The 22,195-nt window shown below is 39.6% G+C and overlaps 1 protein-coding gene across 1 annotated transcript in view; it reads right to left on the bottom strand.

Annotated features, from left to right (window-relative positions):
- Positions 1 to 2,337: 2,337 nt before the first annotated feature.
- ZNF608 (zinc finger protein 608) overlaps positions 2,338 to 22,195 on the bottom strand; it is a 116,814-nt gene continuing 96,956 nt past the window's right edge. Inside the window, 8 exon segments of the mRNA XM_070742847.1 lie at positions 2,338 to 2,423; positions 3,888 to 4,041; positions 6,280 to 6,452; positions 6,936 to 7,353; positions 17,869 to 18,197; positions 18,200 to 20,295; positions 21,955 to 21,962; positions 21,964 to 22,043. Of these exon segments, the coding sequence (XP_070598948.1) occupies positions 2,338 to 2,423; positions 3,888 to 4,041; positions 6,280 to 6,452; positions 6,936 to 7,353; positions 17,869 to 18,197; positions 18,200 to 20,295; positions 21,955 to 21,962; positions 21,964 to 22,043 (3,344 nt within the window).

Genomic DNA, 22,195 nt, shown 5'->3' with positions numbered 1-22,195 from the left:
ACCAGTACAGATCTGCTATAGCTCTGCATGCAGCAATTTCACTTATCTAGCTGGAACTCAGCTCTTCATTGATTTTCAGGCTTGAATGATGCCACTACTTAAAAACTGAATAGATCACAGCTCCCCTCAATATAGCCCCAAACCTCTATTAAATTATAGATACTGTACAAATAAAAACCAATACAATTGCAAAATACTCATGCCCCAAAGAGGTATGCTTCTCCTTAAGATATCAAGTAAAGGTTGTATGGTAATAATCAATGTTTTCAAAAGACTGAAAGAAGAAGTTTCATTCTTCTTTTGAGGAAGCTTAGTTTTTCTTCAGTTTTGATTTCTTTTTTGCCTGACTTTTCAGCAGGCCACCCCTAAACTCTTAAATGTTAATTATTCGATTCTTCTCATTTTTCTTTCAGTTTATCCCCTGGAGAAGAAGAGACAACTTGCCTCCTGTGCTTGGGCAGTGACAGCCCATTTCAACTCAAGGTACAATATCCAACTCTTTAGTAAAAGGGCATTTAAATTTTATTCTAGAAGCCCTTTTCCATACTTCTCAGACAGTTCCCTGGTTCCCAACGGGGAGAGGCATAACAATCAAGTGTGTGTTCTACTGTGTTTAAGAAAGGAAAACACAAAAGATAGGATTTGAACTTCGTCTGGATTTTATACTAGAATTTCCTTTCCCAAATTTTGATCAGAAATTCTTGTACAAATATGAGAAAGTGCTTTTTGCTCAGTGATTCCATTGAATAACTATGTGACACCAGGAAATACAAAAAACAGCATTTTTTTTAATTCTGATTGCCAAATTATTTAAGGCAAGTATAAAAATGAAAGCATTCAATATACATCTTACATAAAATAAACTAGATTACAGCATAAAACAAGTAACAAGGCAATGGCATTAAAGTCTCTCTTCTAAAACGGGATAATTGTAAACATTAAAAAAAAGACTGCAGGACTATTCAAGTAATAGAACAATCACAGACGTCTTCTGGTATGCAGGCTATTGGGTTATTTGCCATTCAAGATTATAAAAAAAAGACATTTCATTATTCACAGATGCTCATTATTTTCCCATTTTAAAATCTATACATTATGTACAACACAGTTTTTGTGGTACTGGCAAGCCCATGCCTTCCAAATGTATATTTTTCACAATACACAATTACAATGAAACAGTTAATACAGTAACATTTTATACTGATGCATCTTAATAGGAGCCACCAAATAGACATCTAAATTGTACCAAAGTGTCATCGTCATTATCACAGTAAGCCTCTATTGAGGTTGTGGGCAATATTAGAAGAGTATGCGAGTTTCAGGCACACAGATACATAACATTAGTTATTTACAATTTTTAAAAAGGAAAAAAAAGGAACAAACAACCTTTTGTGGATAATGCTTTCTAAACAAGACAAATACTTTTTTTTTCATTTACTTGTGTGGTTTACAACTTAGTATTAGACTCTTTGTACGAGCCTAATTACAGATACAAAAAAAGTAAAGAATATATATATATATTTATATTTATATATATAAGCATATATATATATATATATTTATAAACAGAAGTCTAAATACAGCAACATTTGTTACTCTGAGATAAAAATCTGCAATTTACAAAAATGAAATGACTGGTTTTTGCCTGCCATTAAGGCATTTCAAATTAACACCATGGAACTGATGTCTGTAATAAAGCGCTTATTTTCATGTGATCCAGTCACATGATGATGTACATGTCCAGATTTATCATTCTCTGAAAAGAAACAGAAAAAAAACCCTTTAAAATAAATTATTTCTAACTCTGTAACATCAACAGTCTCACAAAGTGGGGGGAAATACTCTTATGCTATAGCAAACCAAACAGATAATTAATTATCTGTTAATTAATACACATTTATTTATAGGTAGGGGTTTCCGTTCACCAGGAACAGTTGAATACTAATGCTGTTTAAATGCAGATATTTCACTTAAAAAGAAATACTATCTCAAAGAACCCATTTTTCTTAGGATTTATGACATCACAAAGATGAATATATGTATACACACACACACTTACACACACACACACACACGTAGCTAAATCATGCTCTGTGGAAATCAAAGTGACTTGCTGTTACATGATAGACAGGATGGTTCATTTTTTCAGAAGAATAGTATCTGCTTCAGTGATCAATTAAATATGCTATGGTAACAGCTCTGCGGAAAATGTTATCATAAGGAGGACAATGCTCTCATTAATGGACAAAGCATCTTTCCTATAAAGACTGCCCTCAAAATATAGAACAATTTCCCCCATTCCTTCCTATTAAGATAGCTGAGTATAATTCACAATATTTACCTTCTTTGTGCAGGAAACATACCAGATGCAGATGCCTGAGCAGCCACCTGCTGAGTAGCAACAAGGGCAGCAGAGGTCAGCCCTGGAGAAAAGTGAAATGGTATATCTCAAGACATGTGTGCTGGTACTCACAAAAGTCAACAATAGCTACAGACCTCCGTATTAACAAGACATGAATCACAACAGCACCATTATATTTTCTGCAGAAGGCATACCTAATTACTGCAAGCAAGCTGGTGAAAACCCTGCCTAGCTGTTCTAACCAGCATGCCTTTTTTCAGATTCCACCTAATAGGCATTTTATAAGAAAAGAAGGCATTCTGCCTTATTGTATTATTTTCCAAGTACTGCACTGCATGGTGCTAAATGGCTTGCATGAATTCCTGAATAGGAAGCTCAGTAGAAATAATAGGCACCAGGAAACAACAAGAATCAAAAGTCACAGTGAGTTACAGCAAAGATGTTATAGCTTCTCAAAACATAATGCTTGCATAATAGCTATCGCTTTAGTGTTTTTCTTTCTGAACACATATAAATATCCCATAAGGCATATGGGACCACTGAAGTGCAGTCAGTATTTTACATAAAAGAGACATTGGCAGGGTACTAAATGAATATAATGAGTTAACACTTTGTCAGCTATAAACATCATAGAAGCTCTTTGGGGCACGTAAGAAATATAGTCTTTTAATATTAGTAGATTACAGGGACAGAGGAAAAAAGGTATTTTGTACTGCTTAATGATTAACCTCCAGTAATATATTATTTAATAGAAACAATATTGGTTCTAAAACGATATGGCTAACTAACTTCTTCATTTAATACTACTTTCTCTCTCTGTCTTTCCCCATTTTTAAAAAATCATATGAAGCTACTCATACTATTTACACATTCCCAGTTTAAAAATCCTTTGGATTTTTAAAATCAATTCAATGTAAGCTCACCCTATTATCTGAAATATCCATAATGGACTATATGGATTATTAGCAGCAGAATCCTAATAATACTTACTCAATAATAAGCCAACAAATTTTACTGCCTATGAATACAGGAATGAGGCATTTCAGAAGATGAAAGGCCTTTCTACTGGCAGGAAACCAGCTGCCTCCCCACCCCCACGTTTCCTATTGGCTGTAGTATGTGGTCAAAAGAGCTTAATAAGGAGAACAGAAGGAAAGAACAAACCAAGTGTACCCAAACCTGACCAAGAATAATGGCATTCTCACCATACCACTACAGAGTTAGATATGGCTGAAGGCAGTCTTTGACTCCATAGCATCTACAACACAACACACATACACACACATGCACTCAAATTGCATAATATCCACACCTTCCTACAGCTATGCAGAGATCTGATACCACCCTTTAATTGCACTTTCGATGGCTATGAACATTTGAGCCAGTTGGGCTGGCTTTAAGATCGCACTTCTATACCCATATACTGGCAATAAGCTGCAATCAACAGTATGTTCTATCAACAATGTGGTCACTACCAAAACCCAAACGTTTTTATAATAAACAGTATGGAAAACTTGACACTCACCTTGAAATGGGTCATATTGACCCGGAATTAGCGGGTAGCCCATTCCAACATGTGTATGATGATGTGTATGAAGATGCCGTTGGCTAAAGGGGGAATGACGATCTCGCTCCCTTTCTGCTTCTCTTTCACGTTCAGCTGTAGATTTTTCAACAGGCTAAAAACAAAACATATTGAGAAAAATTAATGGATGATTACACATTTCTCTAGATGTGAGTTATTCAGGCTCTAGTTAATGTCTTGCATCTCCAAGTGGGTGGCAATATGTAGCCAACCTTGCCATGTTAAAAGTTAAGCATGGTTAAATCTTTAGTTCTTCCAACAAAGATTCCCAGGCTATTATTTAGGTTGTGAGAGGGAAAAAACACCACTTCTGTCTTGCTGCCAAGAAAACTACATAGAAATATTCCATTAAGTGTATTTATTTCAGAATTTATTTATCTTCTCAACTGACTATAAGCAATGTGCAGCATGTTAGTTACTAGAAAACTCAGCATACTCAAATAAATCTTTACATTCTCCATCGTGGGTGGAACCAGCAGTCAGGATGGGTTGTCCTCGTCCATTTAGTGATTAGGACCAAATCTGTCTTCGCCCTGCTAGGACCCAGCTTTGACTCAGTCATCAGCAGGATTGGATGTTGCAAAACTTGCTCCCATCCAGATTGTTGGTCCATTACGTGAGTTTGATGGAAAAGACGTGTACTTCTTGCTTTCAAACTTGAGGGTCTAAAGATCTCTCAGAAATTCTGTTCCGGATGAATCAGTGGGTGTAGGGCCATGCTGAGTGGCATCGACCAGAAGGGCCTTGGCCCAGTCTGCCACAGGAGTTGAGTTTTCATTCCTCCTTGTCTTCGACGCATGAAGAAAAGAAAGGGCCCTGGGCATCTGCTCTATCGGTGGCAGCAACGATTTCTCTCTCCAGCTAATAGTTGGGCAGCAAAAAGAACTAATTTATTTGCCAGCACCCAATTACTGCCAGAGTCTGATGTTTAGGCGGGATGGTAGCAATGGCTCCCACCACAGAGTGAGTGAGAGTAAAGAAGAAAAGACCTGTATGGGAACTAGTCAAAGATATTGAAGCTTAGAGCTCACGTGCCCCTCTGTAAACATTCTCTAAGCGCTGTTGTTCTCAACTGACTGCTCTGCGCCACTATCAATCAGAGCTTGCTCGGGTGGACACTGATGAATTTATCCAGCTTACAGTTAAAACCTTTGCAACAATTGCAATGGTCATTTTGAGTTGCAATCAGCTTGGCCTCTTACAAGATGGTGGAAACAGCTTCTTCAAGAGAAAGCCAGGCAGCAAGACACTAAAGAAGTTGGACAGGCCCGTTCCGGAGGATGGCATTACAAAATTGACAAGTTTGCATCAGCAGATACAGCCTTCGGGCGAAGGGTGCTGCAGAGGGTAATCGAAGAGGCCTCCTAGTCGGTCTGTGACTGTTCCCACTCATCTTAGGGCTTTGATATGTCCCATCGTGACTGCTGCCTCCACCTTCAATGGTCTTACCTGATACGCCTCTTCTCATAAGGTGGAGTCAGCAGTCAGTCACGCCCATGGACAGTCTGGCTCTCATCTGATTTATCTTTTTGTCAGTATATTTGGCCAGTGCATTTGGCCAGTTGATGAGTGCCAACTGGATTGGAGCCTATGATTACTGGACATTGCCTCAGTTTTGCCACGTCACGTCCTAGTCTTCGGATTTGTCAAAGCTGGGTCCTAGCAGAGCAGATCCTTATAAAAAGACAGACTCGGTCCTAATGACTGAATGGACGAGAACAACCCATCTTGACTGCTGATTCCACTCTATGAGAAGAGGCGCATTTTACCTGTCATCTGAACTACTGACAGCTTGTACCATCCTGAACCTGTGTTATTCTAGTGACTCTGCTAACAAAACTACACCCAATTGGCTTGAAAATGATGTCTATGTTAATCAAACATTAAGATGGAGTTTTTGTTGCAGGAAATAAAGATTTTCCAAGTTATCCACTTTTTTTTTTTTTTTTTAAATGATGGTTACATTCCAAAAACTAACAAATGGTGCAAATGCTTTACTGCATTTCTTATCTAATTAAGGTTTGGAAACTTATTTTAGTTTTGTTACTGTACTTTGAGATTTTAAGCATAATTTAGGAGAAAATACAACAAAACAAAACACATAGTACAATTAAAACTAGGTATATGCTTCTTTCATTTTGGTTCCTGAAGGAAAGCACAAACTAACTTAAATCACAATTAGTTCTCAAATATGATTCTTTTTTGCATCATGCAACACAATGTGAGAATTTGTAGTGAATGAATTTAGGTATATCTACCAGTTGAAGTTAACTCTGTCACTCTTCTAATTATGCCAATTAATGCAATCCTTTAAAAACAAGCTATATCTTACCACAGGTGACTTGCTGCGATACTGGTTGGCATGCTGCTGCAACAAATCCAGTGCTTTAGATTCAGTGGTTGATTTTACGCTGATGCTAGGGCTGGTATTGACTTTTTCCACCTCTTCTCTCCCCGACATCTTTCCGTAAACAGGATAATGAAATCCTGGTGAGAGATAGGCCCCTGAAGATAAAAAAATAAAGATACTCTCAAGTTACTATTTACAATTGGGGATAAGGCAATTTCAAATGCATGAAATGCAAATTACAAAAATTGTATTCCAGGGATTAGATTTCTCTTGTCAAATGTGGCTATTTGAACCTGGCAAATGAAAAGTTATAAAGAGAGTTGAACATATTGCAATTTCAAACATTTAGGGATTTAAATGGAAGAAGTAATAACTGTAATGGTTCTGAGAGTAAAAGCTTACAATAATTTTTTATAGGCAAGCCACTATCCTGAGTGTAATAGCCCAGAAGAATGCCAATGGATGTGAAAACTGTATTTGGAAATGCTGATAATTCATAAAAAAATAACTTATGTTAAATTTATTTCAGTCCTAGACCTTTGTAAAAGAAATTGAATCTCTGAAGCTTCTAATTTTCTTTTGCTTCTAAAAGGCAATGTCAAAACTGATGGGCCTATTCAGTTTAATTTGGTACATACCTGGATAGCTATGCATGAGAACAGGAGAAACAGCACGGTATGCAGGATGATTAGGATCATACATTTGTGGGTAAGGGTAAGCATGCAAGTACTGTATATATGACTGATGCTGAGTCATTGGAGAGGAAACAGCCACTCTAGTACCCCGGGATTCCTTCCAATTTACAGCAGTCTTTTGATCATCAATTTTTATCTTGTTCTCTTCCAGTGGCTGAGAATCAGAACGCTTCATCTCCTTAGGCTCTTCTTTAATGCTGTTTAATGAAACTGGAAGGCTAGAGAAAGAAGCTTCTTTATTAGGTGTTTTTCTGGGGCTATCTTCTTTTAATTTTTTTTCACGGTCCAGTTCTTCCACTTTCTGCTGATCAAGATATTTTGGCTGATATACATAATGATGCCATGTTCTTGTATCTGGGTCCTGATAGGAAAGGAAGGGAAGGGGGGGAGACAATTTTAAAATTTACACTTTAAAAGAACAATCTACAACCCCTGCGGTCCAGAGAACAGAGCCAAAAAAAAAAAAAATCAAGAGTGGAATTGGCAAATATAGAAGGGTTTTGCAGCTTTCAGAAAATGCAATGTGTTGAAAATGCTATTGTCAACCTGAGTGAACTCTGTGTTGGAATTGTGGTCATGTCTTTATCACTGTAACATTGCTGGAGTTTGCATGTGACATAACTCAGCTTCACTTCTTTTACTGGCATCTCAGTGTGTTCTCCTGGCAGATCTCTCTTGCAGTTACTGAGCAGAAAATAGCTTCAAGTCAGCAGAAATGCCTCACTAACTCCATCCAGCTGGCCTTTTGCTTTTTTATATATAGAGAGCTAGGAATGTAATCTTAGCCTCTGTCTAAATTTCACAAGGTAGAAGTCATTTTGCAATGTCACATACTGCTTTGGAGACTTCCATAAGCTGAAAAAAGGACTAATGTGCAATGCAGGAGGATAGAGTTTGTCATATAGAAGTCCTGTTTGCCTTAGGAAAATAACAAAAGCTTTTAAAGCCAGAGTGACAGGAAGGGACAGGAATGAGTAGCAATAGTATTTCATTAAAAATTGATATAAAGTACAACAAATTGCTTTTATCCAACTTAAATGAACCTTCACTACCTTAACGAGAAAAAAATACATAACATGTAAAATTTAAAGATACAACTCTCGTCTTTTATTTCAGTTTTATTTTAGGAATTTTGTAATCTACTTTGAAGGCAGAAATAACACTTCAATTTCTAAATAAGAATATAACAATGGTTTTTTTGCTGAATTTTTAAAATTATGGGAGACTAGGATAGCACTATTTCAGCCTTGTCCTAGCCTCATATATCTATCTATCTATCTTAGAGCTATCCGGGTGTTGTTGTTTTCCTGAAGAATTTTTTTCAATAGAAACTATCAACGTTAAAGTAAACAATACAAAGGGTTTACTAACTGACTTAGCTTGGATACATAAAATCTGGCCACAATTCCCCAAAAATCAGTGCTTTCCAAACCAGAGTAAATTACCACAAATTGGGTAAAAGTGGTTTTTCCATAAGCCATTTTTTTTTCTAATCACAATGGGGATATTTAAATTGACTTTTGTGTTTTACCTACAACGGGTAAGGATTTTCTGATACTTGGCTTTGAATAAAGAAGGGAAAAGTTTTAAAAGCAGTGCAATAAATGTATGCAAGTCCCACAAACCAAACTGAGTTATGTTTATGCTTTTTGCACAGCAATCTCCATTTTTGTGTTTTAAAACTGAAATAATTTACATTTACTGTACAACAGAGACAGAATTGAGACTGCCCAGCTGTGGGAAACATGCAATGGACTTTTTTGGATAAGGGCCTCAGTCTTATCATACAGAAATGGAAATTCACACTCACAGAGAAAAGTAAGGAAAAAAACCCTTGTAATTAAGGAGCAGCAATAGTAAGTTTGCATTTTCAATTAAACATTATAAAATAAATGTATGCTTCTTTATATATAATAATGAGCAATCTTATATGGAGGTTGAGTAAGCATGCACAAGAAAAGACTGAAAATAGTTTTTAACTAGTTGTAGATAAATTATTATGGTATTTATTAACTAAATTCATTCCAACAAGCAATGCACTAAATCCAGACTTAGAACATATACTTTTAAATAACTTAAAACTGAGCTCTGTTGACTGAAATAGATGTACTTATTTTATTTATTTATTTATTTATTTATTTATTTATTTAATTTAATTTAATTTTATTTATTCAATTTTTATGCTGCCCTTCTCCTTAGACTCAGGGCAGCTTACAACATGTTAGCAATAGCACTTTTTAACAGAGCAAGGCTATTGCCCCCACAATCCGGGTCCTCATTTTACCCACCTCGGAAGGATGGAAGGCTGAGTCAACCTTGAGCCGGTGATGAGATTTGAACCGCTGACCTTCAGATCTACAGTCAGCTTCAGTGGCCTGCAGTACAGCACTCTACCTGCTGCACCACCCCGGCTCCATTAAGTCTGAATCTAATTCAAGTATTAATTTTGGGGGACTTTAATATCTCCAAACTGAGCAAGAGGTTGAGGATTTTTGACTATTATGGTTTCTGTTTTTTAAAATCATACCATTGTTATCAAATCATTTTTTAAATTATTCCAATCTCATGAACTAGAACTTCTACTTTACATTTCACCAAACACAATGTAAATAAACTGAAATTACAAAACCATTTCAGGAAACATGTATTTGATAAGTTTAACTTATTAACTAGAATATGCTTCCTGACTGTACAAGCAGTCCCTCACTTACAACCTTAATGGAGATTAGAATCTTGTCATATGTCATCACAATTGTAGGTCGAGACACCCACATGATTTTATATTTTTTGTGATTATTGTTCTCAGGGTCATAAAGAGAGATTTTCATTTGTTAAGTCAATGTGATGTTTGTTAAGCAAGTGCCACCGTTGTTAAGTGAACTCATTATCCACAATTGGGGTTCTTGACAAAAACAAGAAATAAATACAAGTTTCTGGCAAAACAACAACAACACAGTTATATGATTGTGAAAATGTGGACTGATTATTGAGCACCCCAAAATTAATCATGTGACTAGGGCCTCCCAGGTGGGAGTGTTGGAAATTCAAATCCGGATCATAAGTATCTTTTGGGGGCTTCATGGCATAGGACTGCCTCTATTTGCATGGTAGATGTTAATGCAGCAGATTGAGAAAATCAACTGGCCCAAAATCACACTATGTATCTAAGTTGAGAAGCCATGGTCTCTTGGTTCCTACCCTGGTTTTAATCACTATACCAACTGGCTCTCTAATTCCGTAAAAATTCTAGAGCTGGATAACAAAAGCACCATTATAATCCCTATGCCTTAGAAACATAGAAACATAGAAGACTGACGGCAGAAAAAGACCTCATGGTCCATCTAGTCTGCCCTTATACTATTTCCTGTATTTTATCTTACAATGGATATATGTTTATCCCAGGCATGTTTAAATTCGGTTACTGTGGATTTACCAACCACGTCTGCTGGAAGTTTGTTCCAAGGATCTACTACTCTTTCAGTAAAATAATATTTTCTCATGTTGCCTTTGATCTTTCCCCCAACTAACTTCAGATTGTGTCCCCTTGTTCTTGTGTTCACTTTCCTATTAAAAACACTTCCCTCCTGAACCCTATTTAACCCTTTAACATATTTAAATGTTTCGATCATGTCCCCCCTTTTCCTTCTGTCTTCCAGACTATACAGATTGAGTTCATTAAGTCTTTCCTGATACGTTTTATACTTAAGACCTTCCACCATTCTTGTAGCCCGTCTTTGGACCCGTTCAATTTTGTCAATATCTTTTTGTAGGTGAGGTCTCCAGAACTGAACACAGTACTCCAAATGTGGTCTCACCAGCGCTCTATATAAGGGGATCACAATCTCCCTCTTCCTGCTTGTTATACCTCTAGCTATGCAGCCAAGCATCCTACTTGCCTTTCCTACCGCCCGACCACACTGCTCACCCATTTTGAGACTGTCAGAAATCACTACCCCTAAATCCTTCTCTTCTGAAGTTTTTGCTAACACAGAACTGCCAATGCAATACTCAGATTGAGGATTCCTTATCCCCAAGTGCATTATTTTACATTTGGAAACATTAAACTGCAGTTTCCATTGCTTTGACCATTTATCTAGTAACGCTAAATCATTTACCATATTACAGACCCCTCCAGGAATATCAACCCTATTGCACACTTTAGAGTCATCGGCAAATAGGCAAACCTTCCCTACCAAACCTTCCCCTATGTCACTCACAAACATATTAAAAAGAATAGGACCCAGAACAGACCCTTGTGGCACACCGCTTGTAACCTGTCTCTGCTCAGAATACTCGCCATTAACAATAACTCTCTGATGTCTATGCTTCAGCCAGCTTGAAATCCACTGAACTATCCAGGGATTAAGTCCAATCTTCACTAATTTATCTATCAGCTCTTTATGTGGAACCGTATCAAAGGCTTTGCTGAAGTCCAGATAGGCAATATCCACGGCACCACCTTGATCCAACACCTTTGTGACATAGTCAAAGAACTCAATGAGATTAGTCTGACACGATTTGCCTTCAGTAAAGCCATGCTGATTTGGGTCCAATAAGTTATTGTTTTTTAGATGCTGATTTATCCTCTTTTTGAGTAGAGTCTCCATCATTTTAACTACAACTGATGTCAAGCTAACTGGCCTGTAGTTACCAGCTTCTTCTCTACTGCCCTTCTTGTGGATAGGCACAACACTGGCCATTCTCCAATCCTCAGGGACATCTCCTGTTAACAGGGATTGGTTAAACAAATCAGTCAGGGGGGTAGCAATGACAGATCTGAGTTCTTTAAGAACTCTGGGGTGGATGCCATCTGGACCCATTGCCTTATTTATCTTTAATCTTTCAAGTTCTTCTAAGACATCGGCTTCTAAGATCACTGGAGCTGAATCCGTACAGCTGGAAGCAATGCTATATCCCTCTATAGTAATATTTTGTAAGGTGTCTTTTTGAGAAAACTGAACAGAAGTAGCTATTGAAATGGTCAGCGATCTCCTTATTCCCATCAATGCATGTATTATTCCCGGTACTAAGCTTTGTGATGCTGCAGTTTTTCTTCTTCCTATCACTAATATATCTGAAGAAGGTTTTATCCCCCTTCTTTACAGATTTTGCTATTTCTTCCTCTTTTGAGGCTTTAGCAGCATATATTATCTGTTTCGCCTCCTTCTGTCTCATTTTATATACCTCTCTATCAGCTATACTTCCAGACTCTTTATACCTCCTATAGGCAGCCTTTTTTTCATTGACTATAGCCCTTACATCATTGCTAAACCATAGCGGTTTCTTCTTCCTTTTACCTTTAGTTACTTGCTTTACATAAAGTTTTGTGGCTTTTAAGATGGCCTTTTTAATACAGTCCACTGGGTGCTCGCTCCTGCCAATTTATTCCTTCCCTTTAATTCATTATTTAAATATTCCCCCATTGCATTAAAATTTGTTTTTCTGAAATCCAATACTTTGGTTGCAGTATAGGATTGCTCACAATCAGTTTTTACATCAAACCACAAACATAGATGGTCACTGCAACCTAAATTTTCTCCCACCTTGACCTCTGAAACCCAATTCCCATTTGTAAAAACTAAATCTAGAATATTCTCCCCTCTAGTTGGTGTCTTAACTAGCTGTGCCAGAGCTGCTCCTGTAAAGGCCTCTACTATATTCTTACTTTTGCATGTAAGGGCACTGGGGATATTCCAGTCAACATCAGGCATGTTGAAATCACCCATAACCACAATATCTCCCTTTACTGCCATTAGGGTAATCTCATCCACCATCTTGTTGTCATGTTCCTCAGATTGCCCTGGAGGCCTATAGATCACCCCAATTCTAATGACAGAACCGTCTTTATTTTGTATGCAAATCCAGAGGGTCTCCAGATCTTTACATGTATTTTGAATTAGTATTGTTTTTAGACTTTCTTTAACATAAATGGCTACTCCACCTCCCCTTCTCTCTATTCTATCCTTCCTATACAGTGTATATCCTGGTATGGATATTTCCCATTCATTAGAATCCTTAAACCATGTCTCAGTTATGGCAACCAGATCCAAATTATCTCTAGATATTATGGCCATTAACTCACAGAGCTTGTTGCTCAAGCTTCGAGCATTCGTGTACATTACCCGAAGAACATTATTTTCATTATTAGTTTGCCCCTTATCATCAACAACTACATCTATTTTATTTACAGCTCCCTTTTCATAAGCTTCCAAAAACTGCTTTATCCTCATTGGTTGGGGACAGAAATCCTCCACATCTGGTACATCTCTGTCCCCTTTACCTAGTTTAAATGCCTGTCCAAAAAAGTTCTGAATTCCTCACCGAGCACCTGGGTACCTCTGTATGATGGATGCAAACCATCCCTCTTAAACAACTCTCTATTAGACCACCTACTGATGTCATGACTTACATAACCAAAACCTTCAGCTTTACACCACTGCCTTAACCACACATTAAACTCTCTGATACAACTTGTTTTACCCTCCTGGCCACAAACCGGTAACACCTCTGAGAAAGTCACTGAATCAGTTATTTTACCCAGCTCCACACTTAGACATTGAAAATCTCTTTTTACTACATTAACATTTCTCTGGGACAAATCGTTTGTGCCAAGATGCACCACCACATCAACTTTATTACCTTTACTCACAGCCTTGACAATGTTTGTAATCCGCCTCCTGTCCCTGTGGGCAGTGGCTCCTGGAAGACACCTCATCACCTTCACCACATCCTTCCTCTGTCCCAAATCAACACCTCTGACAATCGAGTCACCCACAAGAACATGTGTCCTCTCTTTATTTCTACTAACTGGACTTGGTTTGGTGACACTATGCTCCTCATTTACAACAACTTCTCCTTTGAACATCCCCTCATTCTCCGCCTGAGGGGCCTTGCTAATATCTACAACATCCTTACTATTTAAATCCGCAAGAACATTATAGGAATTGGATACAGAGAGACCAAAATTGTTATGTTTTTGTTCAACTGCACGTAATCTTCCTGAACCAACAGTTGTCCAAACAGCCCTCCTCCTCGGGGGGCGCTGTGGAAGTGGAGGCTGCACACATGGCTGCATTACAGCACGTGGCTGGGACAATCTTTCCACTTCTGACTGCAAGTGAAAACCAATGTAAGTTGATTCCTGTTGGTGTATATTTTTTATCTATTATTTTGTGTTTTTTTAATTGGGTATCCTGCAGATTTTAGCAATTTTAGCAATTTTCTATCAACTAAACCAAGTTCCACAATCCCTCAGGCTGCAGACCAGAACCAGTCCATGGCCTGTTAGGAACCGGGCTGCATAAGTAGGGTGCAGAAATCCATCCTTGCCCCTGGTCCGTGGAAAAAAATGTTTTCTACAAAACTGGTCCCTGGTGCCAGAAAGATTGGGGACTACTGATCTAAACCATTCATTTGTTCAAATGTCAATCAAATATTTCATATTGGGGGTGGATGGGTTTATGAATAAAGATCTTGCTGTATAATATAAATGTTATGATTTATGACTTCCATCAAGACTAGCATGAGAAAGGTCTATTTATATTTTACCCTGTCTGAAAAAAGTTAAGTCTCCTCTTCTCGTACTTGAAAATATTTGCAAAGCATAACATTAAAACATTATCTTCCTTTTTGCTGATTTATTGATATAATAAACCGAACTATATAGTGAGATTTATTTTTGCTACTTGATATAAGACAGGGATTCTCAGATTTTGCCACAAACCTATCAAATAATAAATCCTCCCCATGAATATTGCTGCTATTACTACTATTTCTACACATGTAAATGACTTTTGGAAATATTATACTTTCCTCAATTATGTGTAGTTTTTTACATTATAATCTAGAAATTTGAGATGCCAACTCCTGTCAATCCCGGCTAGTTGGCTGAGGTTTATGTAGTTTGAACGTCTCATTCTTGGAAGAAAGCCAATTGGGGGAAACTTGTTGAAGGTTTCAGACAAATCTCTCTGCCTTCTCATCCCTTTCAACACTACTGGTCATCAGAAATTTGCAACCACCCTCAAATTTGGTTGCAAACAGAAAAATAATTTAATATAACAAGCATGCAAGGAAAGAAGAGTTCTAGCAGAGCATGAAAAGAAAAGGCATGTAAATAATCTCACTACGGTATTCCAGACTGAAAGCACAGCACAGCTCTACAAGGTTTAGAAATATCCTTAAGTTTCAAAAAGGCAAGTAACTCAATTACTTCTTTCTACCCTGCTCTGATGTGGCTTGCACACTCGTTGATATTTATTGGCGTGAACCTTGGAAGAATAGAGAATGGCCACTAAGTGATCAGACAAATCCCTGAAGTTATGTCACCATTTCTACCTTTCAAAATACAATTTCAGTACAAAGCATCAAGGGCTTGGTTGTGGAGGTCAATAGCTACTATCCTGAAATCTGGATGAGAGCATAGCAACAAATCTTGTTGAGAAAGCAAGAAAAAAACATCCACATGAGCTGCACAATCCTTGGCAGAAATATCTGCAAGTAAATGCCAAAATTCAAAAAGAGGATAAATCAGCACCTAAAAAACAATAACTTATTGGACCCAAATCAGCATGGCTTTACTGAAGGCAAATCATGTCAGACTAATCTCATTGATTTCTTTGACTATGTCACAAAGGTGTTGGATGAAGGTGGTGCCGTGGATGTTGCCTACCTGGACTTCAGCAAAGCCTTTGATACGGTTCCACATAAAGAGCTGATAGATAAATTAGTGAAGATTGGACTTAATCCCTGGATAGTTCAATGGATTTGCAGCTGGCTGAAGCGTAGACATCAGAGAGTTATTGTTAATGGCGAGTATTCTGAGCAGAGTCAGGTTACAAGCGGTGTGCCACAAGGGTCTGTTCTGGGTCCTATTCTTTTTAATATGTTTGTGAGTGACATAGGGGAAGGTTTGGTAGGGAAGGTTTGCCTATTTGCCGATGACTCTAAAGTGTGCAATAGGGTTGATATTCCTGGAGGCGTCTGTAATATGGTAAATGATTTAGCTTTACTAGATAAATGGTCAAAACAATGGAAACTGCAGTTTAATGTTTCCAAATGTAAAATACAGTAATGCACTTGGGGAAAAGGAATCCTCAATCTGAGTATTGTATTGGCAGTTCTGTGTTAGCAAATACTTCAAAAGAAAAGGATTTAGGGGTAGTGATTTCTGACAGTCTCAAAATGGGTGAACAGTGCAGTCAGGCAGTAGGGAAAGCAAGTAGGATGCTTGGCTGCATAGCTAGAGGTATAACAAGCAGGAAGAGGGAGATTATGATCCCGCTATATAGAATGCTGGTGAGACCACATTTGGAATACTGTGTTCAGTTCTGGAGACCTCACCTACAAAAAGATATTGACAAAATTGAACGGGTCCAAAGACGGGCTACAAGAATAGTGGAAGGTCTTAAGCATAAAACGTATCAGGAAAGACTTAATGAACTCAATCTGTATAGTCTGGAGGACAGAAGGAAAAGGGGGGACATGATCGAAACATTTAAATATATTAAATGGTTAAATAAGGTCCAGGAGGGAAGTGTTTTTAATAGGAAAGTGAACACAAGAACAAGGGGACACAATCTGAAGTTAGTTGGGGGTAAGATCAAAAGCAACATGAGAAAATATTATTTTACTGAAAGAGTAGTAGATCCTTGGAACAAACTTCCAGCAGACGTGGTAGATAAATCCACAGTAACTGAATTTAAACATGCCTGGGATAAACATATATCCATCCTAAGATAAAATACAGAAAATAGTATAAGGGCAGACTAGATCAGAGGTCCCCAACCGCCGGTCCGCGGACCGGGACCGGGCCGTTGGGGTTTTCCAGCCGGTCCGCGGCGTCGGAGACCCAAAGCCCATCCTGCGTGGAGGGAGACGGAGCCAAGCGGGGCCACCCGGAGACCTTTTCCCGTCTTCTTCTCCTCGCTCGCTCCCCTCATAACCAGCAGCCCCGCTCGCGGGGGGATGCCCGTTCGTAGCTACGCCAGCCCGCCAAGCGTCGAGGGGGCTTCTGAGGCTGAAGGGAAGAGCCGGAATGCCCTTCCCGCGTTTAGATTGCTTGCCGTTGGGGGAAACGGAGGAGGAGGCGGCGGCGGTGGGGCGCGATCGCCTAGTTTCTGGAGCGAGGAGAAAACAACCACCGCCTCCTCCGTTTCCCCCAATCTAAACGCGGGAAGGGCATTCCGGCTCTTCCCTTCAGCCTCAGAAGCCCCCTCGACACTTGGCGGGCTGGTAGCTACGAACGGGCATCCCCCCGCGAGCGGGGCGGCTGGTTATGAGGGGAGCGAGCGAGGAGAAGAAGACGGGAAAAGGTCTCCGGGTGTGTGCGTGTGTGCGCCCGCGCGCGCCCCGGGCAGCCAAAGAGCCTCTGTTGTTAAACTCTCCCGAGAGCGGAGAGCCTCTTGCAGCAGCTGCCAAAGCCACCGGCTTCGGCGCCGCTCGTCCCGCTCATCGCCCGTATCCAGCAGATAGGCTTTGAGTTTTTGGCTGGGGGGGGGGAGAAGTAGGACCTTCCTAAGTCCCCCCCCAGTCAAAATCACAAAGCCAGGCAGCCCCCAGCCGCCAAAGGAGCCTCCTCATTCTCCCCGCCCTGTGGAGAAGTGTGGAGGGCTGCATCACTAAGCTCCACCCCTCCATAACCCCACCCCCATATGACCAAAGCCCCCCCCCCCCCCCCCCCCGGGCCATAGAAAACTCGTCTAACTTAAAGCCGGTCCCTGGTGCTAAAAAGGTTGGGGACCTCTGGACTAGATGGACCATGAGGCCTTTTTCTGCCGTCAGACTTCTATGTTTCTATGTTTCTAAAAGATTATAGCTTAAAGCCCTAGGATCTAAGCTTAGAATAATTCCAGCTCTCACCCTCCTGCCTTCTCACCTGTTTAAACCTTGTTGTAGGATCTACTCCAGTCTGCTTCATAGAATCCATAACAGATTTCATTTCCACAGCTTCCTTTATAAGCTGATGGTTTTCCATTTGTTTTGCTTTGAAGCTATCGGACTGAATCTGTTGCTGATGATTCGAAAGCATCTGTGATTTAGTTGTCTCTTCAGTTTTATTAGGGACTGATGACCCTATTTTAGTGTTGTTTTTACTGGTCTCCGAAGCTGAAGGTGCTTTTGAGATTGTAGCAGAGGGTATGTTTTTCAACTTATCATCTTTTCCCAAATCTTTCAGGGGAAGCTCATTTTTCCTTTCGCATTCTCTCCCATTTGAGTCACTTTCTGTTCTGCTAATCTCTGGTCCTCATAGTATTTTTCATACTGCTGCCTATAAGCAGGATTAGAGGCCATTAAGGATTTTTGGTCCATATAAAGCCCATAGGCATACTGGCCATAGTAAAGTGACTGGGCAAGTGCAGGATGCCTCTGAGTTATTACAGACTGGTGTTGAGGCTGCAAATTAGTGGGACCAGCTTCACTTTTTTTGGACTCTGGAGGCTCTGCCTTGTCTTTTTTCTCAGCCTCTTCCTCCGCCTCCTTTTTGATCTTCATTCCCTGGGGGTTATTGCTGCTGTTCCCAGCTGCAGGGGTGCTGACCTGTCCAGAGTGCACATAGCTTGGAGAATAATAAGGATCGTAGCCATGGTAATAAGGAGAATGAGTCTCTTTTACTTGGGGTAATTGTACCGGGGTTGAAGAATGTCCTTTTCCAACACTGTCCTTATTAGAAATAATATCTGAAGGAGAGCTGGCCTTTGACCTCATGCCCTCTGACCTGCTGTCAGAACTACCATCGTCTGCAGCATCAGAGATATCCGAGTAAGCAGGACTGTTAGTTTTAGCAGCAGCACCCTCTGTCCCATTCTGTGTCAACACATGCAGTGGCGCCACCGAAGCCTGTCCATTCACTAGAGGGCTGCATTCCATTCTGGAGGAACTCCCTATCGAAGGGCTGGGGGCATTGTCTGTGAAAGTGTAAACTTTATCAGCTTCAGCTTTAATGCTTGCCATTCTGCTCTCCTGAGACTCTGACAGTCCATTAGCTAACACTTCATTCTTGCTGAGATGTTCCTTTAAAAAATGCCCACTAATCTCTTTCCCAGACCCCTTGGGGTCCTCCAGTTTTCCCAGCTTCAAATCCACTTTAGCATTCCCAGTCTCTTTGCTTTCTTTGTCCTTCAGTTTTCTCTTCTCTTTTTTCTTTTTGTCTTTGAGTAATGTGAGAGTTGGACTGACAGTGCTTGGCTCTCCCATGATTGTGGGCTTTGGTTGAATAGGTTTTAGCGGAGGGCTCTTTGGTGTAGCCTGCACAACAGTGGTTGTCAGGGACGGCAGTCCTGATATTGACCCAGTTGTGGTGGTTGTAAAAGCTGCTGTGGGGATAGCTATTAACTGAGGTGGTGTGGGAGCTGGAGCTGGGGCAATGGGTCTGGCAGTTTTCAGTTTAGACAGATTTTTATCTACTTTACAGTTACTGCCTTTTTTGCCTTTGTCTTTTTCTCCTAGATTTTTCTTATCTATTAGTCCTTCAGCTTCTAGCTTGGGCATTTCACTGGCCAAACTGTTCTCTGCCACTGAACAGTTTTCCAGAGTCACTGTCATATTGGAAATAACTGGGAGACTATTTAGTTCACTGTTCAAGCCCCTCTTTTTGCCAGAATTCCTGCCATTGTGGGCCTGCTCCCGTTTCCCCTTTGGTGTTACAGGGGTACTCAGGGAACAAGGAGACAGGGGCCCCTTCAGCTGATCAAAATGTGATAAGCTTGTGCTCAGGTCATTGCATTCAAGTGCCACATTGCTGAGTGCTTCCTCGCAGTCTGAGATTTTGTCTTCATGGTCAGGCTCAAATTCCAGTTTGTTTTCTGGGTCTAAATGTGCATGAGCCTGATGATACCTTAACCCATTAATGTGCTTGTATTTTTTGTTGCAGTTAGGGTGGGGGCAATCAATCAATACTGGAGAAGAGCAACCTTGGTCTAAAAAAGCAGTCTCTGCTTTCCCTTGCGGAGTGGTGGGAGTGCTTCTAGAATTGGTGCGCACACGCTTTCCAGATTTGTTGTCCTCTGAACTGGAATTCAAGTCCAGCTCCATGGGTGGCTTGCTTTTCCTCTTGTTGTTAGACAAAGGGCTGACTTTCACATCCTCCACGGCACAGTTGGGGGGTGTCCTGCGGCCACTAGAATTAAGGCTGCCCCGTCTTCCTTTTCCATTAGCACCACCTCTGTTCTTGTTCTGTAGTCCTCTGGACTCTGTAAAGGTAATGTCAGTCCCTGGTGTGGTTGTAGCTGCTGCAGACCTTGCTCGCTTTCCTCTGCCCCGACCTCCTCGCATTTCCAGGTCACTTGTTGGTGATTCACAAAACCTATTAAAAATAAAAATAGATATCAGAATTGGGAACATAGGAGGAAAAATCAAATCTTTAATAAAAAATGTCTCAATGGCAAATCAACATATATGACAGCCAGACACCCCCCCCCTCTAAAATATCAGTATTGTAAAGGGATGAGGAAGAGACTTCCCTAAATCATCTGAAATTAACAAAGGGAGAAAGATCAATCAATCAATCAAAACATTAAGTTTTTCTTTTTTTATTTCTTCTTTTGCTTTACTCCTTGCTTCCTTGTGTGATTGGTTAACTAATGGTTTTTGCTTGGAATCAGGTTCTAAAGATCATGAAGACTGACATTCCTCTCTCTTCAATCTTAGTTTAAGACTCTTTTGATGAGTTCTTTTCAGAATATTGTCTTCCAGTTCTTTTGAGGTGTAGTCAATCCCTTGCCAGTAGCCCTTCAAATAGGTAATGCAGACCATGCAGTCTTCTATGACATATGGACTTCAACTCCCAGAATTCCTGAGCTAGCATGACTGGCTCAGGAAATCTGGGAGTTGAAGTCCACAAGTCATAGAAGAGCAAACTTTGTCTACCCTTGGTCTAGACAGCAAAGTTCCGTTGATGACGTCACCGTTGTTTTAAACTAGTGGTTTGCTTTTAAAATCATTTTCTCCCTTTTGTTGGAAATATGAATGAACTCCCCCCCCCCCACACACACACTTGTGCTCCTAATTCTTTAACTTTCTTCCCTAGCTGTTCATACTCTCTTGTTACTGTTTTCAAATCCACTGTTGTGTCATTGGTCTTGAAGTATAGGGAAAGAAAGGAGTAGTAATCTGTAGGGTTGATTATTTTAGTAACATATTCATTACAACTTTGATTTTTGCAAGAGATGATTTATTTGCTATTTCTTACCATTTTTTTAAAAAAAAAGATTTAACAACAGAATAAACTATATACACAGAAGCAGCAAAATGAAATAACACTAGACACATAAAACAATAAACAGTGTAATACTGCAAACAACATAAAATTATTAATTAAAGCTATTGTGTTTTTCCCTTTCTTTTGCCTTAACATGCTAAAATCAAATTTACTAGATGTGGAAGGACACAGGAGAAGCATTCTACATTTTTCTCTAACTGTATACTGGATTTTATTCAATATTCCTTCAAGAAATCCATTTGTTTATTCGGCTAAGGATTGGACAAATAATAGCCTACAGGAGATACATACCAGATCTCATTTTATGGCCTTCGACATTAGTGCTAAAACTCAGAGCAAAACTGCCAATTTTGATGGCAAGATCTGGCTGCTTTCTAAAATTAAAGCCAAAATAGATGCACTGAAATACAACTGAAATGGGTACATCCTGTATACCTTGGAGGACTGGGATAAATACAAAGCCCATTAACAAACAGGCTGCTGCATCTGGTCTAACAGGTTGAACTTGGACACTTTGGAAGGTGGAGGTATCAATTACAGATCCTATCCTCCTGATATTGGACCGTGAGAGGATGTACCTAAAAATGATTTCATTTTCAAACAATTTTTTTCTGCATGGCCTACATTCCCAACAACATATCAGTTCACTGATATGTTTTTTTTAAAAAAAACTTATTAACTGTCTAGTTCACATGTCAGAATGTGGACAAGAAAGCAGACCCCACCCTTCAGGTAATTACTTACCTGGGAGGAGGCCCAATCGTGTTTTGTGCAATCAAGCAACGTTCCAACATAGGTTTTATTTCTCCAGGTAACATTAACAACGAGGACACCTGCAGATAAAAAAGAAGCAAAGGATTGTTGATGGGAATTATTATTTTGGGGGCCTAGTTCAGAAGTAGAATGGGTAAAAATAGCTAATTTTTCATTTGCTTTCACATTGTGGTTTGCCAACTTCCTCTTGTTGGTTTCAGTGACTTCCATT

This window comes from Erythrolamprus reginae, chromosome 2 (assembly GCF_031021105.1).
Source record: "Erythrolamprus reginae isolate rEryReg1 chromosome 2, rEryReg1.hap1, whole genome shotgun sequence".
In the NCBI taxonomy this organism is placed as follows: domain Eukaryota; kingdom Metazoa; phylum Chordata; class Lepidosauria; order Squamata; family Dipsadidae; genus Erythrolamprus; species Erythrolamprus reginae.
This window is presented reverse-complemented; position numbering and strand designations above follow the sequence as displayed.